The sequence below is a fragment of the Suncus etruscus genome, chromosome 19 (assembly GCF_024139225.1).
Source record: "Suncus etruscus isolate mSunEtr1 chromosome 19, mSunEtr1.pri.cur, whole genome shotgun sequence".
Lineage (NCBI taxonomy): Eukaryota > Metazoa > Chordata > Mammalia > Eulipotyphla > Soricidae > Suncus > Suncus etruscus.
The window spans coordinates 1,798,211-1,818,732 of record NC_064866.1 but is presented as its reverse complement, the minus strand read 5'-3'; the positions used below and the strand labels follow the sequence as shown (position 1 = coordinate 1,818,732).

Sequence of the window (20,522 nt, the reverse complement as noted above, 5' to 3'; positions counted from 1 at the left end):
GAGAGGCAAGCTCCTTACCTCCATGCTATCTCTCCGGTCCCGAGAGCCACATTTTTAAAACCGAAAATACATAGGATGGTACACTGTTTTTAGTTTCAATAAGTTTTTATTGAGAATATTCTGCATGCAAGTATCCACATAGGTCGGGAGGATACAAATAACACAACTAATAAAACAAAAATTTTAGAACGATATTATTTATCGATAACGTTAAATTCCATAAAATTTGCCTTACAATGTAGAGGAAATTACATCCTGACAATGACTGACAAAGTCACAAACAATAATGTGAACATTGGCCTTGCATTTCTTTGGATAGTTTGAGTAAGTCAGGTATGTATGTTGTTGTTTTTAATTTTAGGCACGATTCCAGGTTCTCATCAATGAGACGGTTTCTCAATTTACTCTTGATAAGATTCATGCTTGAAAATAATTGTTCGCATAAATATATAGACCCGAACAAGGAAAGAACAGCAAACACTAGCTTTTTTAATTGATTATATGAGTCAAGAATACTATTTTAGGTGTTAAAAATCAACATATCTTCCTTCTCCAGGTCTTTCAAAGCAGACCACTTGTGCTGTGAACTAAGTTCACATTTGTGTTTCTCCAATCTTTCTAAATTAGTATAAAGACATTCAAATTTCAAGCTCCACAGTTCTTTGTTTTTTAAATCCAGAAATTGCATTTTAAAGTTGCCAATGTCGATATTAAAGGGAGAAAAATTTAGTTCCGTTACAGTGGCATCCAGAGGTTTGTTAACAAAGGCCAACGTAGCTTTGCTGGTTCTGAAATCCTGAAACCTCTTGAGAAAAGCTTCCCTCATATTTAAAAGTGCTGTTTTAAAATAGGTAATGTCAATATCAGAATTATTTTCTAGGTGATGTTTCAACAGGCTTGGAAGGTGAATCAAAGTTTCTCTGTCAAAATCTTGAGCAAAAACAGATAAGTTGTTTTCAAAAGAAATAACTTCTTCTAACATCGAAAAATTGTGTTTCCTTTCCCCTGTAGTTTATGATTAAGCTGATTTAGATGTGAAGTAACATCCATCATGAAACAGTGTTTGAATCCACTGATCGTTTGTTAATTCTGGATAGTGAACACCCTTCTTGAGGAAAAATGCTTTGATTTCTGATAATAAGGAAGCAAAACATTTCAAAATGTTTCCTCTTGATAACCAAAATGTGCTGAAAATTTGAAACCCTACTATACGGAGATGGAACAGGTAAAAGAGAAAAATCTTTTAACAATCTTTAAAAGCAAGGACAGCATTCCAGAGAAAAGTAGTGATTTCACTGAAAGGGAAAAAAAAATCTATTGACACTTTAGTGTGTGCTGCAAGAAACCAAACTAAAATACACACAGAAACAAAAATGGCACTTGTTAAAGGCATATGATATATCATAAAGGAATTATGATAGAGTGCCTGAAACATTTTAAAAATAAATTTTTATTTAAGCATATTTGTTACAAAATTATTCATACTTGAGTTTCATAGAATATACACCACCCTTCACCAGTGCACTTTCCCCATCAACAATGTCCCTTGTTTCCTTCCCCTTCCCCCTCCTCTGCCTATGTCAGGGGCAGGCATTTTGCTCTTTTCTCTCTATTGCTCTTTTCCTTTATGACACTGAGGCTTGCAAAATTTCCTTTATGACACCGTGGTTTGCAATATTGTTATTTAAAAGGTGCCATGCATGTGACTTATCCATTTTCAGCATCCAGTTCTTGTCCAGAGTGATATGTTCCAACTATCAATGTCATAATGTACCTTTCTCTATTCTAACTGAACTTACCACTTTTTATGGAAAGCTTCCTATCATGGACTAGTCCTCCTGTCCCTCATCCCTATTTTCTCTAGATATTATTACCATATTGCCATTTATTATTCTTAGATGCCACAGATGATTATGCTGTGTCTATACTTCTCCTTCTGACTCATTTCACTTAGAATAATAATCTGATGTATTGATGTACGTACAGATGATGCACTGTGCATGGCTCAGTGTTTTTGTGTAGTCACAAGAAACAGAAGTTGCACACCCGTACATTGTATCCACTCATTGTATGATAGACTGGATTCAAAAAAACTCCCTGCTGAACTAACTCTGTGACAGATGACACAGTAAAGATAAGTTGTGAAATTCACAATTGTGATCAAATCCAGACTACTCACCACCCTGGGTGAGAGTATGGATGCCCACTACTAGCATCTTCTCTATGAAGAAGTGAAGTGGCTGTTCAGGAGAAGGGTGCTCTCTCGCCTTGTTGGCAAGAGGGAAGAAACAATGCAGTTCCTGTGAGAGCAGAACTCTGACTTTGTACAGCCCCAGTTGGACAAGGAATGGGTAGCTAAGCTTGTGTATTTGGCAGACATTGTTCATTTCCTCTATAAACTTAATATTTCTCTGCATGGGAGTTTCACAAGCAGTTTTTACAGGGAGACATAAGATGGATGTGTTCAAAAAAGAATCTGATTCTGGGTAAGCTGTGTCTGAGGAGATATTAGAATGTTTCCACTCTTGCAAAAAAAATTCTGATTGGCACTTATATTATGCAGAAAGCCATAATCAATATGAAAAACAGCAGTTAAGGGCAATAGCTCACAACTTTAATTATGAGTACTCTGAACATGAGAATCCATGGAAAAGAAAACTCTGGGTTGAGAATTCCTTCATGGAAGATGCCCACTTTTGTGCAAAATAAAATATGTGTTTTAAGATCACTCCAGGCACTGTATTTCTAAACCCCACCCAACCTGGTCTGAAGAAGCAGGGTAGCAGGAAAGAAATAATAAACCAAGCTAGCCAGGAAAGGATGATCGTGGAGTCCATGGCCTTTTACCGTGTACACTCTGCCAAGAGCCCCAAAAGCTAGAACACCTCTTTATTAAAACCAATTCCCAGGAGGCTTCAGGTCAAGAGAGAGAGAGACAAAAGTACATATTCAGTGGGCTTTTGCATATCAAAGGAAGAGGTTTAAGAAAGGATGAAGTTGGGGAAACACCTTTGTTTGGGGTTGATACTGGGCATCATCTTACACTCTTGGAGCCTGTGCAGGGGCTGCACACAGGGCGAGCACTGACAGGCTAGGAGCAGAGTCCTGACTCCTGGAGCGGCCACCCGGCACACAGAAGAGCCAAATTCAAAGTGTAAAGAGCCACATGTGGCTCCTGAGCAGCAGGTTGCCGACCATTGTACTATCCTATTAACAAGAATGGAAAATACATAGATGAACTGCCTTTGTGGACAGTGGAAATCAGGGGAGCTGCTGAATGGGGTCACAGCAAAACAGCTCTATCTAAAAGCATTCCATCCCCTATCTCATTGCCATGTGAAAATTCATGGACTGAATCATGACATTTTCCATTATAATGGAAAGACATGTTTGTGGTTCAATTTTGCCTAAATTTCAAGGAAAGGTTGGATCCTAACAAAAAAATTTAAAATAATGATTGTAGGGCTGGAGCGGTAGCTCAGTGGGTAGTCTTTGCCTTGTACGCAGCAGACCTGGGTTCAATCCTTGGCATCCAATGATGGTCCCCCGAGTCTGCCAGGAGTAGTTTCTGTACACAGAATGATGCCAGGTGTGACCCAAAACCCAAAAATAATGATTAGAGGCTAGAACAATATTATATCAGGTAGGGCACTGGTTATTTGCCTTAAGGCCTGCCAAGAGTGATCTCTGAGCATCAGCCAACTGAGATCCAAAAACCAATAATACATATATATATAAAATGAGAGAAGATAATTTTCAAGAGACCATGAGAGACCATGTGGATACCAACACTTTCAGGTGCAAGGAGAATAGGAGGAGAGAATGGGCTGTGTATGACCTACTCAAAGGGAAAGGAGGGGTCAAGACATGTATGTATGCTACTCTTGGTTACATCCCTTGGCCTGAGTTACAACTGAAAAAAATAGAGGCTATTATAAATGGGAGAGAGTTAAGGAGATATTGGGAAGCTCACTGTAATCTAAGGAAAAAATAGTCCTACGTTGGCTTTTGGAAACAGTATGGAAGTCCAAAAAATAAGGGGTTTTTATTATCACAATTTTTTGTCTCTTAACTATGTAAACGCCATGGTTATAAGATTGTTTATAATACAACTTTTTTTTTTTTTTTTTTTTGGTTTTTTGGGCCACACCCAGCGGTGCTCAGGAGTTCCTCCTGGCTGTCTGCTCAGAAATAGCTCCTGGCAGGCACGGGGGACCATATGGGACACCGGGATTCGAACCAACCACCTTTGGTCCTGGATTGACTGCTTGCAAGGCAAACGCCACTGTGCTATCTCTCCGGGCCCCTACAACTTATTTTTTAACAGATAGATGTTCCTGATTGAGTGACTGTCATCCCTTGTCCAACAGCCTTCACCAGTGTGCATTTTCAGCCCCCAGTGTCCCCAGTGGCTTCTCCCTCTCCCCTTCCTGTCTCTGGGGCAAATATTTTTGTTTTCTCTGTGAACGTCTCTTTTTCTTTTGGGACAGGCAGTCGTGTTCAGGGCACTCAGGGAGTGTTGGAGATGTGATTTCTGGGAATCAAACCTGGAATCAAACTGTATCTTTGTGCAGGCGGGAGAAAGGCTTGTCACTGCTTTCTGGAAATGTGTTTTTGGGTCTCTTTTTGTTTTTGTAGGTGGTGCATGACTGCAGTAGCACTGTGCGCGTAAGGCATAATAATAAATAATATCAGAGTGGGTCCGGAGAGATAGCACAGCGGCGTTGCCTTGCAAGCAGCCGATCCAGGACCAAAGGTGGTTGGTTCGATCCCGGTGTCCCCTATGGTCCCCCGTGCCTGCCAGGAGCTATTTCTGAGCAGACAGCCAGGAGTAACCCCTGAGCATCGCCGGGTGTGGCCCAAAAACCAAACCAAAACAAAAATAATAATAATAATATCAGAGTATCATAAATAATATCATATTCAAGGCCGGAGAGCATGGAGGTAGGATGTTTGCCTTGCATGCAGAAGGACGGTGGTTCGAATCCCGGCATCCCATATAGTCCCCCGAACCTGCCAGGAGTGGTTTCTGAGCATAGAGCCAGGAGTGACCTCTGAGCGCTGCTGAGTGTGACCCAAAAACCAAACATATATATAATCACATAAATAGTATCATACTGTCAAATTGATATATCATCATTATACAATGATTAAAATTGATTGGTTTATGAATACAATGATAAATAAATATCCTAATGATTGCTATTCATCATTATGATCGAGCTCTGCAGTACAGCTTTGCAAGAGGAACCAGGTCGTATCCCCAAACACCTCCATCCCTCCCCACCCCATGAGCACATCCAGGTATTGCCCCCAGCCCCCCCAAAAAAGCAGTCTAAGTCTTGTTCTGTGTTGCCCCCCCCCATGAACACTAATTAATGGACTGATTAATTAATGGTTAATTCATCAGTCAGAAACGATCTATTAGCCCCCACGGAGCACGCAAACCATCAAAGAACCATCAGAATGGAAATCAGAAAAACCAAAACTGTTGGTTGGGGCAGTTTGGGGCTGCCCACACCATCCAAGAAAAAATAGCTTAATCAATTTTATTTATTAGATAGACATCTATATGTGTCTTTTCCTTGAGTGTCTGACCTAGATTGTAGTCTTGGTTTCATTTCTAGTAATATATAAAAATTTAATATTATAATATTTAAATATATATATAAATGTAATGTCACCAATGCTATTTTCATAAAACGTTTATTTCATTTAATGACTATTTCATGTTCCATCTTAATCCTTTAATAAAATGAATCATTTGATCGTTTCATGTCATAAAAAGTCTAGTTCATGTATGCATTTGAATTCAATCCCATGTTCATTCGACTTAATATTTCATGCCATGTTCCATTGTAATGAATCCTTTCATGAAGTCAATCATGAAAGGGTTGCATTTCATAGAAAATGATTATTTCATTTTTTATTTTCAAATTCAATGGAATGCTTATTTTATTTCATTTCATAAAATGTTGCTAATCCTTTTATCTGTTTAAATTCAATTTAATTTTGATTTCATGTCATAAACTGTGTCTAATTCTAGAAAAGAAAGAGAAAGCCCAAACAGGCAGCAGCTCTTGGAGGGTAGGGAAGGGAAGAGAGACAGAAGGGGCAGGAAGAGGAGGAGAAAGGGGAGGAGAGTGGGGAGGAAGGGGAGGAGACTTGGGGTGCTTTGCATTCTGCTGGTTCCGGCCTGGCCCTTCCCAGGGCAGAACATGGGGGCACCTGGCCTGGTTTGGGGCCTGATTCCGGGCCTGGGTGCCCTGGGCCGGCGTCTGCTCCCCCGGCCTGGCACCTCCCTGGTCCCAGATCGCAGGTTCGGCCTGTCAGTCCAGCGGGACACAGTGATCGTGGAACGCTGGTGGTCGGTACCGTTGGCCCAATTGGGCCGAACCCCAAGACTGCGCAGGAGACACCGGGTGTACCGGCTGCTGGAGGACACCAAGCACCGACCCCAGGAGCCCCTGCAGCTGCTGCTCACACAGTCCGTGGAAGGTGAGGCCGGGCTGGGAGTCGAACCCCCAAATCTCACTTGCATAGGGTTCCCCCAGATCCTCCCAGAACTAACCCCTTGAGGGAGTGCAGGCCAGGTGTAAGCCATGAGCACCTCCAGATATTGCCTCCACCCCCCAAAAAAAAGCAGTCTTAAGTCTTGTTCCATGTTGCCTCCCCATGACCCCTAATTAATTCCTTTAATTAGGAATGTTTGGTTAGCTCCCCAAGTCAGTAGAAATCCCCCCCCACATTTATGCTTTGGATCCACTGTCTCTTCTGGCAGAGCCCTCCAGGTATTGCCCTCCCCCCAAAAATAGCAGTCTTAAGTCTTGTTCCATGTTGCCCCCATGATCCCTAATTAATTAATTTAATTAGGAATGTTTTATCAGCCCCCCAAGTCAGTAGAAATCCCCCCCCATTTATGCTTTGGATCCACTGTCTCTTCTGGCAGAGCCCACCAGGTATTGCCCTCCCCCAAAAAATAGCAGTCTTAAGTCTTGTTCCATGTTGCCCCCCCATGACCCCTAATTAATTGATTGAATTAGGAATGTTTGATTAACCCCCCAAAGTCATTAGAACCCCCCCCCCCTTATGCTTTGGCTCCATTGTCTCTCCTATTCTCTCCTGGCAGAGCTCGGAGTCCGGGGTGATTTGGTGTCAGTGAAGAAATCCCTGGGCCGCAACCGGCTGCTGCCTCAAGGCCTGGCCGTCTACGCATCCCCCGAAAATAAGAAACTATTCGAAGAGGAAAGACGGGTGAGCTCTGAGGAACTATGAAAGAATAGGAATAAGATTAAATAAAATATGTAGAAAAGGTCATTGCTGCCAAGGCCTGGCTATCACAGAAGGTTGACAGCACAGAACCAGGAGTAACTCCAAACACAGTTGGATATGATCCACTTTTCCCCCCATAAAATTAAAAAATAAAATAAATAATGAATATTTTTTATTTATTTTTTGTTTTGTTTTGGGGCCACACCTGGCGGCACTCGGGTTACTCCTGGCTCTGCACTCAGAAATCGCTCCTGGCAGGCTTGGGGAGCCATACGGGATGCCTGAGTTCGAATAAACATCAGTCCTGAGTCAGCCACTTGCAAGGCAAATGCCCTTCTACTGCTGTACTATCTCTCTGTCCCCAGCTAATGAATATTTTTCTAGCACTTTCCTTTCATCTGATGAATACTTTGGAAGTGAAGTAGACACCAGAGTGGAAATCAATCCACAAGCCCAGCATAAAAACGTGGGTTGATTTTTTTTTTTATCATGGACTAAAAGAATCATTTTCTTTCATAACATTATTTTATTGTTCTAGATGAGACAAGAAGGAAAATTGGAGAAGCTGCAGACCAAGGCAGGAGAGGCGGTGAGTAAAATGTACAGAACATTTATTGGACTTTCTGCTAGTGCTTGAATGAGTTCATTGGTGATTCCATAATTTTCAAAAAATATACTTGCTACTTAACTTTTTCTTCTTTCCTTTCTCTTCCATATCTTTAGTTTTTCTTTTGATTTTCTATTTTTTTAAAATCCTGTTGCTTTTGGTCTTCCTAAAACATACGTATTATGATCAGTTATGTCAACTATGTGATGCATTTTCTTTAAATAAATTTTAAAAAATAGAATATTTATTGGAGGGCCCGGAGAGATAGCACAGCGGTGTTTGCCTTGTAAGCAGCCAATCCAGGACCTAAGGTGGTTGGTTCGAATCCCGATGTCCCATATGGTCCCCCGTGCCTGCCAGGAGCTATTTCTGAGCAGACAGCCAGGAGTAACCCCTGAGCATTGCCAGGTGTGGCCCAAAAAACAAAAAAAAAGAATATTTATTGGAAACCTATAGGACTCACAAGCTTCTTCCTGAGAGGCTTCCTGTTTGTTTTTGTGGGGGGCTATACCCAGCGACTTTCGGGGGTTTATCCTGGCTCTGCATTCAGGATCATTTGGAATTTGCTCTGGGGACCATATCAGGCACAAGAGATCAAACCTGTTGGCTACCTGCAAGGCCAACATCACATCAGGTACTATGGCTCTGGCATCCTGTTCCTGAGATGCTTTTTGAATTAGTTCTGATGGCACACCCAGAGTTCGAGGGCAAAGGAAGCACAGAGATGGCAGTCAGTGGTCTGTGAGGGAGATCCCAGTCTGGGCACCAGCTCTCAAGCAAAGGCGAAAATGGAAACTCTTATCTTCAGGGCCATTTACAGACATATTGGAGAGAACATAGACACATAAAAACCTGTGGATTAGGGGCTGGAGCGATAGCACAGCGGTAGGGCGTTTGCCTTGCATGTGGCTGACCCTGGACAGACCTGGGTTCGATCCCCAACATCCCATATGGTCTCCCAAGCCAGGAGCGATTTCTGAGCACATAGCCAGGAGTAACCCCTGAGTGTCACCGGGTGTGACCCAAAAACCAAAAAACTAAAAATAAAAAACAGTAAACCTATGAATTAGAAGGTGATGTTTGAGGCTCTAGACCAAAAAGTATGAATGACATGGACCAGAATAGACTAGGATGATTGAGAGGGTCTTTTCTCCATGGCACTAAATAGATGCACTGTGCTTTGGAGAAGTCTGGAAGATGGGAGAGTTTTCTCTTTTTTGAGGGGGTGTGTGTTTTGTTAACAAATAGGGCTGACTTCTGGCTTTGTGCTGGGGATCACTTCTGGCCCTTTTCAGATCATAGGGGTGTCAAGGATTAAAATAGGGTTGGCTCTATGTAAGGCAAGCATCTTCATTCTTCCATCTATTCAGCCTCAGGGAAAGGGTGTGGTTTTTTTTTTTTAAAGAAAGGAAAGTATATGTATGTTTAAGTATGTTCTTTTTTTGTTTTGGTTTTTGGGCCACACCTCTTACCCTACATTACTCTATTACCCCTATAACACCCCAGCAGCAGCCATAAGAGATCTGCTTCTTTTTAGAAGGACCTTAAAGGATCAGAGGAATAGCACAGCGGTAGAGCATTGCCTTGCACTAGGCCAACCCAGGAGACTGTGGTTTGAATCCCATATGGTCCCCTGAGCCTGCCAGGAGCGATTTCTGAGCGCAGAGCCAGGAGTAGCCCTTAAGCATCACTGGGTATAGCCCAAAAACGAAAAGAAAAAGAAGGTCCTTAACCAATTGTCATTGGCTGGCAGTTTGGAGGTATAAAACCCCATCCGAGTGAGGCTTGGTGGTGGATGTTGTGAAAGGCAGTTTGTGCAGCAGCCAGTTTCTATTCCTGGATGCAGCTTGCTTCTGGTTCCTACCTACTTCACCTGTTTGCTCCTGGATGGTTTATCCTTTTGCCTTGTTTACCTGGCCCTCCATCTGACCTTACCTTGTACCAAATGCAGCTCTTTGTCCTCCTTTCTCCCTCTCCCAGTATCATAAAGCCCCAGGCCTCTCTATCCTTCCTGTTTATTAAAAAACAGGCTTAAGGAAACATCATGGTCAGCCTCTGGCAGGTCTGGGGTTCCTCAGACTCTGGCACGCAGTTAGTGATGCTCAGGGGTGCCTCCTGATATGCTCGGTCAAAAACCTATGGGATGCTGGGGATTGAACCGGGGTTGACCACATTCAAGGCAAACACCCTATTCACTGTGCTATTGCTTCTGCCCCTGTTGAAGTATGGTTTTTTTTTTGTTTGTTTATTTTGGTTTTGGGGTTACACCTGGCAGCACTTAGGGTTTCCTCCTGGTTCTACGCTCAGAAATTGCTCCGGGCAGGCTCGGAGGAACATCTGGGATGCTGGGACTCGAACCACCGACCTTCTGCATGCAAGGCAAACACTTTACCTCCATGCTATCTCTCCAGCCCCATAATTTCCCTTTTGGATCTTGCTGCTTTTAGTATTCTTTATCTGTGGGACTTATCATTGTGTGTCTTGGGGTGTTTTCTTCGGGTCTTTTCTAGCCAGCATTCTTAGGGCATGCAGGATTTGATTGCATGCAGTCTTTAGCTCTGGGAGTTTTTCTGTGATGATGTTCTTAACTGTTGATGCTTCCTTGGGATCTACTTTCTGGGCCCTGGGACTCCAATGGTTCTCATGTTATTTCTGTTGAATTTATCAAAGACTTCTCTTTTCATCTGTTTGCATTCTTTGAGTATTTTTTTCGTTGTCTGATCATTTTATTTCATCTGCTGAGTTTTTCAGTCCCATTATTTCAGTTTGGAGTTTTCTGATTTCCATCTTTGTGGTCTGATCAAATCGATTTGTGCTTTCTTTGAATTCTAGGAACATCCTCCATATTTCTATTCTAAACTCCTTATCTGAGAGGTTCATTAAGTGGTTGGCATTATTTGGGTCATCAGAGCTGCCATCTTGATTGATTCTCTCTGCATGCTGTTGTCCTGCATTTTTTCCCCATTGCCACACTCGTAGTGTGTTTCTTACTACATGTTATGATGGGGTTCATATTCTAGAAGTGTGCAGCTGCGGCGCTCTTTTTTTTCCACTGAGGTATTCTTTGGTTGTCGCTCACCGGGAAGCTGGAAGCTGTCCTCCTCAGGTGAATTCTTCCTGTTGTGGGGATAGGATTGGAAGCCCACAGCGTTGGTGAAAATGGCTTCTGGCAGTCACTCCAGGGCTAGAGGGAGAGTCCAGGGTCAATAGCCAGGTTCAGTCACTGCGTGGTGCTCTGAGCACCTTCAAGAGCAAGCCCCAGCACATTATACAGAGTACTTCATGATAAGTACTGTTTGATAAGGCCCAAACAGGCCAGTCTCCTTCAGCAGAAAGAAAACTGCCTTGAGGGGCCAGAGCGGTGGCGCAGAGCGGTAAGGTCTGCCTTGCCATCACTAGCCTATGACTGACCATGGTTCGATCCCCCGGCATCCCATATGTTCCCCCAAGCCAGGAGCAATTTCTGAGCACATAGCCAGGAGTAACTCCTGAGGGTCCTGGTCCTCCTTTGGACCATGTGAGCCCAGCACAGTCCCCCAAGTCATTCTTGACTACTTGAGTTTTGGGATGGTTAGAATGTTCTCGCCCTTCCTTTCCTCTTCTCACTGATCCAATTCAAGACAGAAATTCTTTTCCTGTCCTTTGCCTCTTAATGGCATGTTTTCTCCTTGGGTTCCAATTCTTTTTTTTTAACTTTATTGATTGATTGATTGGTTGTTTGGTTTGGGGGCCACACCTAGAAGTGCTCAGGGGTTACTCCTGGCTGTGCACTCAGAAATCACTCCTGGCAGGCTGGGGGACCACATGGGATGACAGGAATCGAACCTGGTCCCTCCCAGGTCGGTCACATGCAATGCAAATGCCCTACCACTGTGCTATCCCTCTGGCCCCTTGATTCCAGTTCTTATTTTTCTTTATTTGGTTTTGGGCCATACCTGGTGGTGTTCAAGAATGACTCCTGGCAGTGCTTGGGGAGTCAGATGGGATGTTGGGGATTGAAACTGGATTGGCTGTGTGCAAGGCAAGTGCCCTGCCCACTGTACTATCACTCCAGCTCTTGGGTTCTAATTCTTTTTTTCTTTCTTTTTATTTTGGTTTTTGGGTCACACCCGGCAGCTCTCAGGGGTTACTCCTGGCTCTACGCTCAGAAATTGCTCTTTGGCAGGCACAGGGGACCCTATGGGATGCCGGGATTCGACCACTGTCCTTCTGCATGCAAGGCCAACGCCCTACCTCCATGCTATCTCTCCAGCCCTTGGGTTACAGTTCTAACCCGTCTTATACCTATTGTTTCTCTCAGACAGTGAAATTTCTAAAAAGTTGCCATCTGGAAGTGGGGATGAAGAACAACGTCAAGTGGGAACTAAATCCTGAAATAGTTGCCCGCCACTTCTTCAAAAATGTGAGTATCCCCCAAAAAATCACTAGACCCTTGGCCAGAACTGATACCCTTATTAGGGTCCAGGAAGTCATCTTGGTCAGTTCCAAGCATAGCAGGAATGAAATGGCTAAGGGTTAGGATCAAGAGTGGGCATACAGGGGCCGGAGAGATAGCACAACAGTAGGGCGTTTGCCTTGCATGCAGCCAACCCTGTGGAAGGACCTGGTTCGATTCCCAGCATCCCATATGGTCCCCCAGCCTGCCAGTGGTGATTTCTGAGTGCAGGGCGAGGAGTAGTCCCTGATCATCGCTGGGTGTGGCCCAATAACCAATCAATTAATCAATAAAGAATTAAAATAAAAAGAGTGGGCATACAGGGCCAGAATGAACACGTGTGTGACCCCAAAACAAAGAACAGAATAAAGAGTGACCGTATAAGTTTGGAGGTCCTTTATCTTTGTATTTCATTATGTTTTCTTTGCCTTTCTAAGAAATATTGCAATGTACACATATATAAATTTTAATTTCTATTATTAAGGAAATTATCCTAGGGAAGAGCAGTCTTTTATTTTTTCCTATCGAGGTACTAGGGTGTTTTGTTTTGTTTTGTTTTTTGTCTTTCCCCATTTGGGGACCACACCTGGCTGTGCACAGAGGTTTACTCTTGGCTCTGAACTCTGGAATCATTTCTGGTGGGCTCAGGGGACCATATAGGATGCCAGAGATTGAATCCAGGTCAGATGGATGCAAAACAAATTCCCTACCTACTGTACTGTTGTTCTGGGCATCTCCCTTCCATTCCCCAGGTACTGGATTTGTAAAAAAAAAATTTTTTTAACTTGATTGATTGGTTTTTGGGTCACCCCTGGTGGCGCTCAGAAGTTACTCCTGACTCTGCACTCAGAAATTGCCTCTGGCAGGCTGGAGAACCATATGGGAATCCAGGAATCAAACCAGGTCCATCCCAGGTCAGCCACATGCAAGGCAAACACCCCACCATTGTGTGATCTCTCTGTCCCCAGGATTTTTAATATTGTAAATGGCAGTTTCCCGGGACTGTTAGGTGTTTACCTTGTACACGGCAGACAAGATCATATTGTATCATACATCTCCTAACTTCACTCAGCATGGTAACCTTTCGTTCCATTCATGTTTCTGAAGATTGCTTTATTTTTGTTCTTATAGAAGCTGTATACTCTTCCATATCTTGGTTATTGTACCAATTGCTATGAACATAGGTGCATATACTTTTGAATTAATGTTTTGTGTTATGGGTATAGGTACCAAGAAATGGTATTGCTGGTTCCATGTGAATTTTATTGCTATTTTGTGTATAGATTGCTATTGCTTTTCCATAGAGCCTGAACCAGACATTCCTGCCAGCAGTGGCTGAAGGTTCCTTCTCCACATATTTTCAACAACACTGGTTATTTCTAGATTTATTGATATGTGCCATTCTCTCATGTGTGAGATAATGTATATCAGTGTTATCATTTTATTTTGGAGCCACATTCAGTGATCCTCAGGATGTACTCCTGGCTATATTCTGGAAGTACTCCTGATAATCTCAGAGGATCATACGGAGCACAGGGGTCGAAGCCAGGTTGGCTTCAAGCAAGCACCCTAAGCACTCAACTACCACTCTAACCCCTCAGCTATTTTGATTTGCATTTCCCTAATCAGGAGTGATGGCGAGCACTATTTTTTTTATATTGGGCACATAAATTTGAAAACTGACAGAAAAAATAGTTTTATTTCTTCTGTCATGAGGAACTGTGACTCACTGGCGGATTTTGATTTTAGTGGATGGATTACTTTGGCCATAGTTGCCTTTGTGAATCCAGCTTCCTTTATGAGGAGAAATTGGAACTGAGATCCTTTGCCACCAGTTATAGAGGGGTTTTTGGGGAGGGGGGGGTTATCACACCTAGCTGTGCTCAGGGGTTACTCATGGCTCTGCATTTCAGGAATTACTCCTACCTGGCCCACATGACCATGTGGGATGCTAGAAATTGAACCCAGGTCAGCAAATTCTAGAATCCAGGGGCTGGAGCAATGATACAGCAGGTGGGGTGCTTGTTTGCCTTGCACATAGCTGACCCAAGTTTGTTTCCTGGCATCACTTCTGGTCCCCTGAGCACAGTGCCAGGAGTAAACCCTGAGAACTGCTGGAGATGACACAAAACAAACTAAAAAAAAAATTTAGAATTGTCTTTTAAGGTCGCCTGCTGTGGCAGCCAGAGAAGCAGAACGACTCTTGGCTATTTTTTGCAGCTTGGTATAGTGGTCGCCCCACATGCATTGAAGTTACCAGAAGAGTCCATAACACGGTGGGGCGAGTATTGGTGTGACGTGACAGTAAGTGTGTGTACATGTATATATATGTTTTTGGTGGGATAGTCCCCAAGCAGCACTTGCTCCGGGGCATCTGGGGCCACCAGAGCCACCCCATCCCAGTGTTGTTTTGGGGACCATGCAGTGCTAAAAACCGAACTGTGTTTGTGTCCTTTTTATAACCGTAAAGAACCAAACTGAGGAGCCAGAGCGGTGGCACAAGTGGTACGGCGTTTGCGTGGCATTCTCTAATCTAGGACGGACAGTGGTTCAATCCCCCGGTGTCCCATATGGTCCCCCCAAGCCAGGAGTGATTTCTGAGTGCAGAGCCAGGAGTAACCCCTGAGCATCACTGGGTGTGACCCAAAAACCAAAAAAAAAAAAAGATTCGGTGCTGTTGACACCAATCTGTCGGATTTCTTCAAATCAAAACAAAACCAAATTTTGTTTTGTGTGCAGGTAAATGGAATTGACACCGTGAGGGTCCCTATGTCGGTGGTGAATTTTGAAAGGCCCAAAACGAAGCGATACAAGCACTGGTTAGCCCAGCAAGCTGCCAGAGGAGCTGCCCTGAACAGCTCCAGGTGACCTGAGCGTTCATTCTCATGGATGACGGTACAGGGACACAGACAGACCAGCACCCTGATTCCACCAAGCCCAGTCAACCCCCCAGGGACCTGCTTAAGTTCTCACATCATCTCTCAGCACAGTCAACCTTGCTAGGCCCGTGTTGCTTCAGCTACTGGGCTGTAGTTTGAATGAAGAGAAAAGCAGCAGAAGATCAAGATCTTATTTGTCTCTTCCTCTGTTGGAACTCACTGGAACATAGGAAGAAGTAGCCTTGTCTCCTTGTATCGAACTTGGCCCATCATTCACCGTCCAACTGAATTTTTCTCAGAAATAAAGATATAATATTCTTAGGCGGTGTTGACTGTGATTCTTGAATTGGGTGTAGGACAAATGGGGTGTCTTCTTGGTTCACTGAGGCTCCACTGCTAAAGAAGAGGTGGAAAGAAGATGCCTTGCACACAGTCAATCTGACATCCTATATTCTGAAAGGCCCCCCTGAGCACTATCAGTAGTAGTTCCTAAGTATGAGCCAGGAATAACCCTGAGCATTGCCAGGTGGCCCCCAAAAAAGAAAAGAACACAGGGTTAGAGCTTCGGCGCAGACAGTAAGGTGTTTGCCTTGCATGTGCTAACCTAGGATGGACTTCGGTTTGATCCCCAGGCATCCCATATGGTCCCACAAGCCAGGAGTGATTTCTGAGCGTATAGCCAGGAGGAACCCCTGAGCATCACTGGGTGTGTGTCCCCCCAAAAAAGAAAAGAATGTATTGGGCCAAAGAGAAGTATATATAGCAAAAAGGGCACTTGCCTTGCATACAGCCAGACCCAGGTTTGATTGCTAACATATGATTCCTTACAGTGATAGTACAGCAAGGATCTTGCTTTGCTTGTAGCCAGCCCAAATTCAATACCCAGTATCCTATCTGGTCCCTCCAGCCCACCAGGAATGATCCTTAAATGCAGAGCCACGAAGAAGCCCTGAGCACAGACCAGCTGTGGCCTCCTCAAAAAAAGAATTCTAATAAGCTCTATTTATGATAAAGTCACTGAATGGATTCCTTGTGGAACTCTAAGGCCTATGGTTAATCATTGGAGAAAATGAAGCTGCAATAAAAAGCCTCAATGCAAGATGTGTTTAAGGTTTGATTCCGCTCTGGGGCTATAATCGGTGGTGCTCAGGACTTATTCCTGGCTCTACACTCAAGAACCAATCCTGCCAGTGCTTGGGGGACTATATGGGATGCCCGGGACCAAACCCAGGTCAGCTGCATGTAAGGCTAGTACCCTACCTGCTGTATTATCACAGTCCCTGGGGAATTTGTTCTATTTGTAAATCATTTATAGAAATGTTGAAAAAGAAAAACATGGTTTCTATATCACAGGATTTGAGACTACTTATTGTTGGGTAGTTGTGAAATGGATGTCCAGACAGGCAATGAAGTAAAACTGTGTAGGCTTGTCCGTATAAAACAATTGTTATGGGGTGATGCCTTCCATGTGGCCAACCCAGGTTCGAACCCCAGTATCCCATATGGTCCCCCAAGCCTGCCAGGAGTGATTTCTGAGTGCAGAGCCAGAAATGACCCCTGAGGGTCCAGAGAGATAGCATGGAGGTAAGGCATTTGCCTTGCATGCATAAGGATGGTGGTTTGAATCCCAGCATCCCATATGGTCCCCCGAGCCTGCCAGGAGAGACTTCAGAGCCTAGAGCCAGGAGGAACCCCTGAGCGCTGCCGGGTGTGACCCCCCAAAAAAATAATAATAAAAAAATAATAACCCCTGGGCACTGCTAAGGGTGGCCCAAAACCCAGACAATAAATAAAAGAAACAATTGTTGACAAGTAGAAGTCCTGCAACTTTGGGAGGGTAAAACCAGCTTAGACATTGGTTTCTACTTTTTGGGGGGTGGGGGGCAAGAGGTTTGGTCCACACTCAGGGTTCTTTATTTTTTGTTTGTTTTGTTTTGGTTTGGTTTTGGTTTTTGGTTTTTGGGTCACACCCGGCAGTGCTCAGGGGTTACTCTTGGATGTCTGCTCAGAAATAGCTCCTGGCAGGCACAGGGGACCATATGGGACACCGGGATTCGAACCAACCACCTTTGGTCCTGGATCGGCTGCTTGCAAGGCAAATGCCACTGTGCTAAATCTCCGGGCCCGACACTCAGGGTTCTTTTTTTTTTTTTTTTTTGGTTTTTGGGCCACACCCGGCGGTGCTCAGGGGTTACTCCTGGCTGTCTGCTCAGAAATAGCTCCTGTGTTAAGAAATATTATAATGTGCTACAATCTGGGGACTTGAGGGACAAAGTAATTGCACATGGATTCTGTTTTATTTATCTTAACTTTCTTTGGTGAAAGTTCAAAGTTAAGATATCAGCAAGGGGACTTCTGATAATTATGTTATGGGTGATTGTCCTTCCACTGTAACTTTACCTTATCCTCTTTCTTTGCATCTTTTGTTCTCATAATTCATAATAAAAAAATTATCCTCAGAAAAAAAAAAAAAAAGAAATAGCTCCTGGCAGGCACAGGGGATCATATGGGACACCGGGATTCGAACCAACCACCTTTGGTCCTGGATTGGCTGCTTGCAAGGCAAACACCACTGTGCTATCTCTCCGGGCCCGTCACACTCAGGGTTCTTAATGCAGAGCCAGAAATAAGCCATGAACACTGCCTTGTGTGGCAGACTAGTGGGACCATATGGGCTTCGGGGGATTAAATCCAGCTCAATATTAATTAAGTAATATTAATATTAACTGATGAATAGACTAGCACCCTATCCACTGTGCTATCACTCCAGCCCCCATAAACACCAGTTTAAAAAAAAATGGGCCAGAGAGATAGTACAGCAGGTAGGGCACTAGCCTTGCTCACAGCCCACCCAGGTTCAGTCTCCAGCATCATATATGGCCAGGACTGGTTCTTGAGTGCAGAGCCAGGAGTAACCCCTGAGCATTACAGGTGTGATCCAAAATCCAAATCAATGGAATGAAGAGCAGACTATTGGAAGAAGAATCAATTGAATTGATTGATAAGGGACTGGAGAGATAGCATGAAGGTAGGGTGTTTGCCTTGCATGAAGAAGGACGGTGGTTCAAATCCCCGCATCCCCAAGCCTGCCAGGAGCAATTTCTGAGTAACCCCTGAGTGCTGCCGGGTGTGGCCCAAAAACAAACCCGAAAAAAGGATTGATAAGACAAATCGGTGGAGGCAGCTAGTACAGTGGGTAGGGCGCTGCCTTGCACACAAGAGACCCAGGTTCAATCCCTGGCACTGCAGATGGTTTCCCTGGGCTACTAAGAGTGATCCCTGAGCTCAGAGCAAGAAGTCAAACCTGGGCACAGCCACATGTGAACAAAAATAAATTGGAGCAATTAGGGTGTTGACTTTGCATGCAGCCAACCTGAGTTAGATCTTCAGCATCCCAAGTCCTTAGAAGTATTACACACACACACACACACACACACACACACACACACACACACACACACACACACACACACACACCACACACACACACACACACACACACACACCAAAAAAATCCACAAGCAACCCAATCTGAAAATAGAAGACATGACTATATTTCATCTAAAAGAATATTTTTAAAAATAAGATGCTGGGGCCAGAGAGATAGCACAGCAGTAGGGCATTTGCCTTGCATGCAGAAGGTTGGTGGTTCGAATCCCAGTATCCCATATGGTCCCCCGAGCCTGCCAGGAGCAATTTCTGAGTGTAGAGCCAGAAGGAACCCCTGAGCGCTGCCGGGTGTGACCCCAAAACCAAAAAAATAAAAAATAAGATGCTTAACAATCAGCCATCAAACTAATTAAAACCACAACAAGGGGCCAGCGATCGGAGAGTGGGTAGGGCATTTGCCTTGCACTCGACTGACCTGGTTTCCATCTCTAGCTTCCTCTATAGTCCCCGGAGTCTGCCAGGAGCGATTTCTGAGCTCGGAACCAGGAGTAACCCCTAAGCACCATCGGATGTGGCCCCAAAATTAAAAAAAATAAATAAAAACTCACAATGAAATAGCACTGTAAGCTATCAGAAGGACTAAAATAAAAATTATAACAATGTCAAATACTAAGAAGAATGCAGAGAAACTAGCTGGTAGGAATGTAGAAAGATTTGGCAATTCCTTACAAAGTGAGACAAAAACTATTTCAGGGAATTTGTACCTAAACATTTACTAAAGAGAATGAGAAGTTACTCATATGTTGATGATTACCTAACCTTTATTCCCCCAGTGATAACATCTGAATGCCTATTAACTGTTGTGTAAGCAATAGAATCATACTGAACAAAATAAAGACACAAAATAAGGACGAAATATTGATTAAAACATCATTCTGGGGCCGGGCGGTGGCGCTGGAGGTAAGGTGCCTGCCTTGCCTGCGCTAGCCTAGGACGGACCACGGTTCGATCCCCCAGCGTCCCATATGGTCCCCCAAGAAGCCAGGAGCAACTTCTGAGCGCATAGCCAGGAGTAACCCCTGATCGTCACAGGGTGTGGCCCAAAAAACAAAAAAAAAAAAACAAAAAAAAAAAAACAAAAAAAAACATCATTCCGTTCGGGTGACAGCAATAACAGTACAGCAAGTCTAGTGCTTGCCTCACACAGCTAACCTGGGTTCAACCCCTGGCACTCCATAGAGTTCACCGAGCACTACCAGGAATAAATTTTTATTTATTTATTTATTTATTTGGTTCTTGGGCCACACCCAACGGTGCTCAAGGGTTACTCCTGGCTGTCTGCTCAGAAATAGCTCCTGGCAGGCACGGGGGACCCTATGGGACACCCGGATTCGAACCAACCACGTTAGGTCCTGGATCGGCTGCTGGCAAGGCAAACGCCGCTGTGCTATCTCTCCGGGACCTACCAGGAATAAATTTACTCCTGAGTGCAAAGCCAGGAGTAGCACCTGAGCACTGCCAGGTATGAACTTCAAACAAAAATAACCCAAAACATTATTTCATTTATGTGAAATTCTTTGTTTTTTTTGGGGGGGGGGACACACCCAACAGTGCTCAGGGATTACTCCTGGCTTTGCTCTTAGAGGTTATTCCTGGTGATGCTCAAGGGACCATATGGGATGCCAGGGACTGAACCCAGGTCAGCCACATGCAAAGTAAAAACCCTTTGCACTGCTTTCTATGGGCGAGGGTCCCAGTACAATGGATAGGACACTTGTCTTGCACAGTGCCAACCTGGGTTCAATCCCCAGCAATGGCCCTTATGGTCCCCTGAGTCATGCCAGGAGTTTTCCATGATTATTGCCAGGTGTAATAATACCCAAAAAAAAAAAAAAAACAAGCAAAAATAATTTTTTTGTTTTGAGGCCACAGTCAACAA

General features: G+C 44.0%; 1 protein-coding gene across 1 annotated transcript; it reads left to right on the top strand.

Moving 5' to 3' along the window:
- The first annotated feature begins 6,174 nt into the window (after positions 1-6,174).
- On the top strand, positions 6,175-15,185 carry MRPL9 (mitochondrial ribosomal protein L9). Its single transcript, XM_049765948.1, has 6 exons — positions 6,175-6,498; positions 7,130-7,254; positions 7,811-7,861; positions 12,180-12,281; positions 14,535-14,618; positions 15,054-15,185. The coding sequence occupies exons 1-6, from the start codon at positions 6,219-6,221 to the stop codon at positions 15,180-15,182; spliced, it is 771 nt and encodes a 256-aa protein (XP_049621905.1). The 5' UTR covers positions 6,175-6,218; the 3' UTR covers positions 15,183-15,185.
- The last annotated feature ends 5,337 nt before the right edge of the window (positions 15,186-20,522 follow it).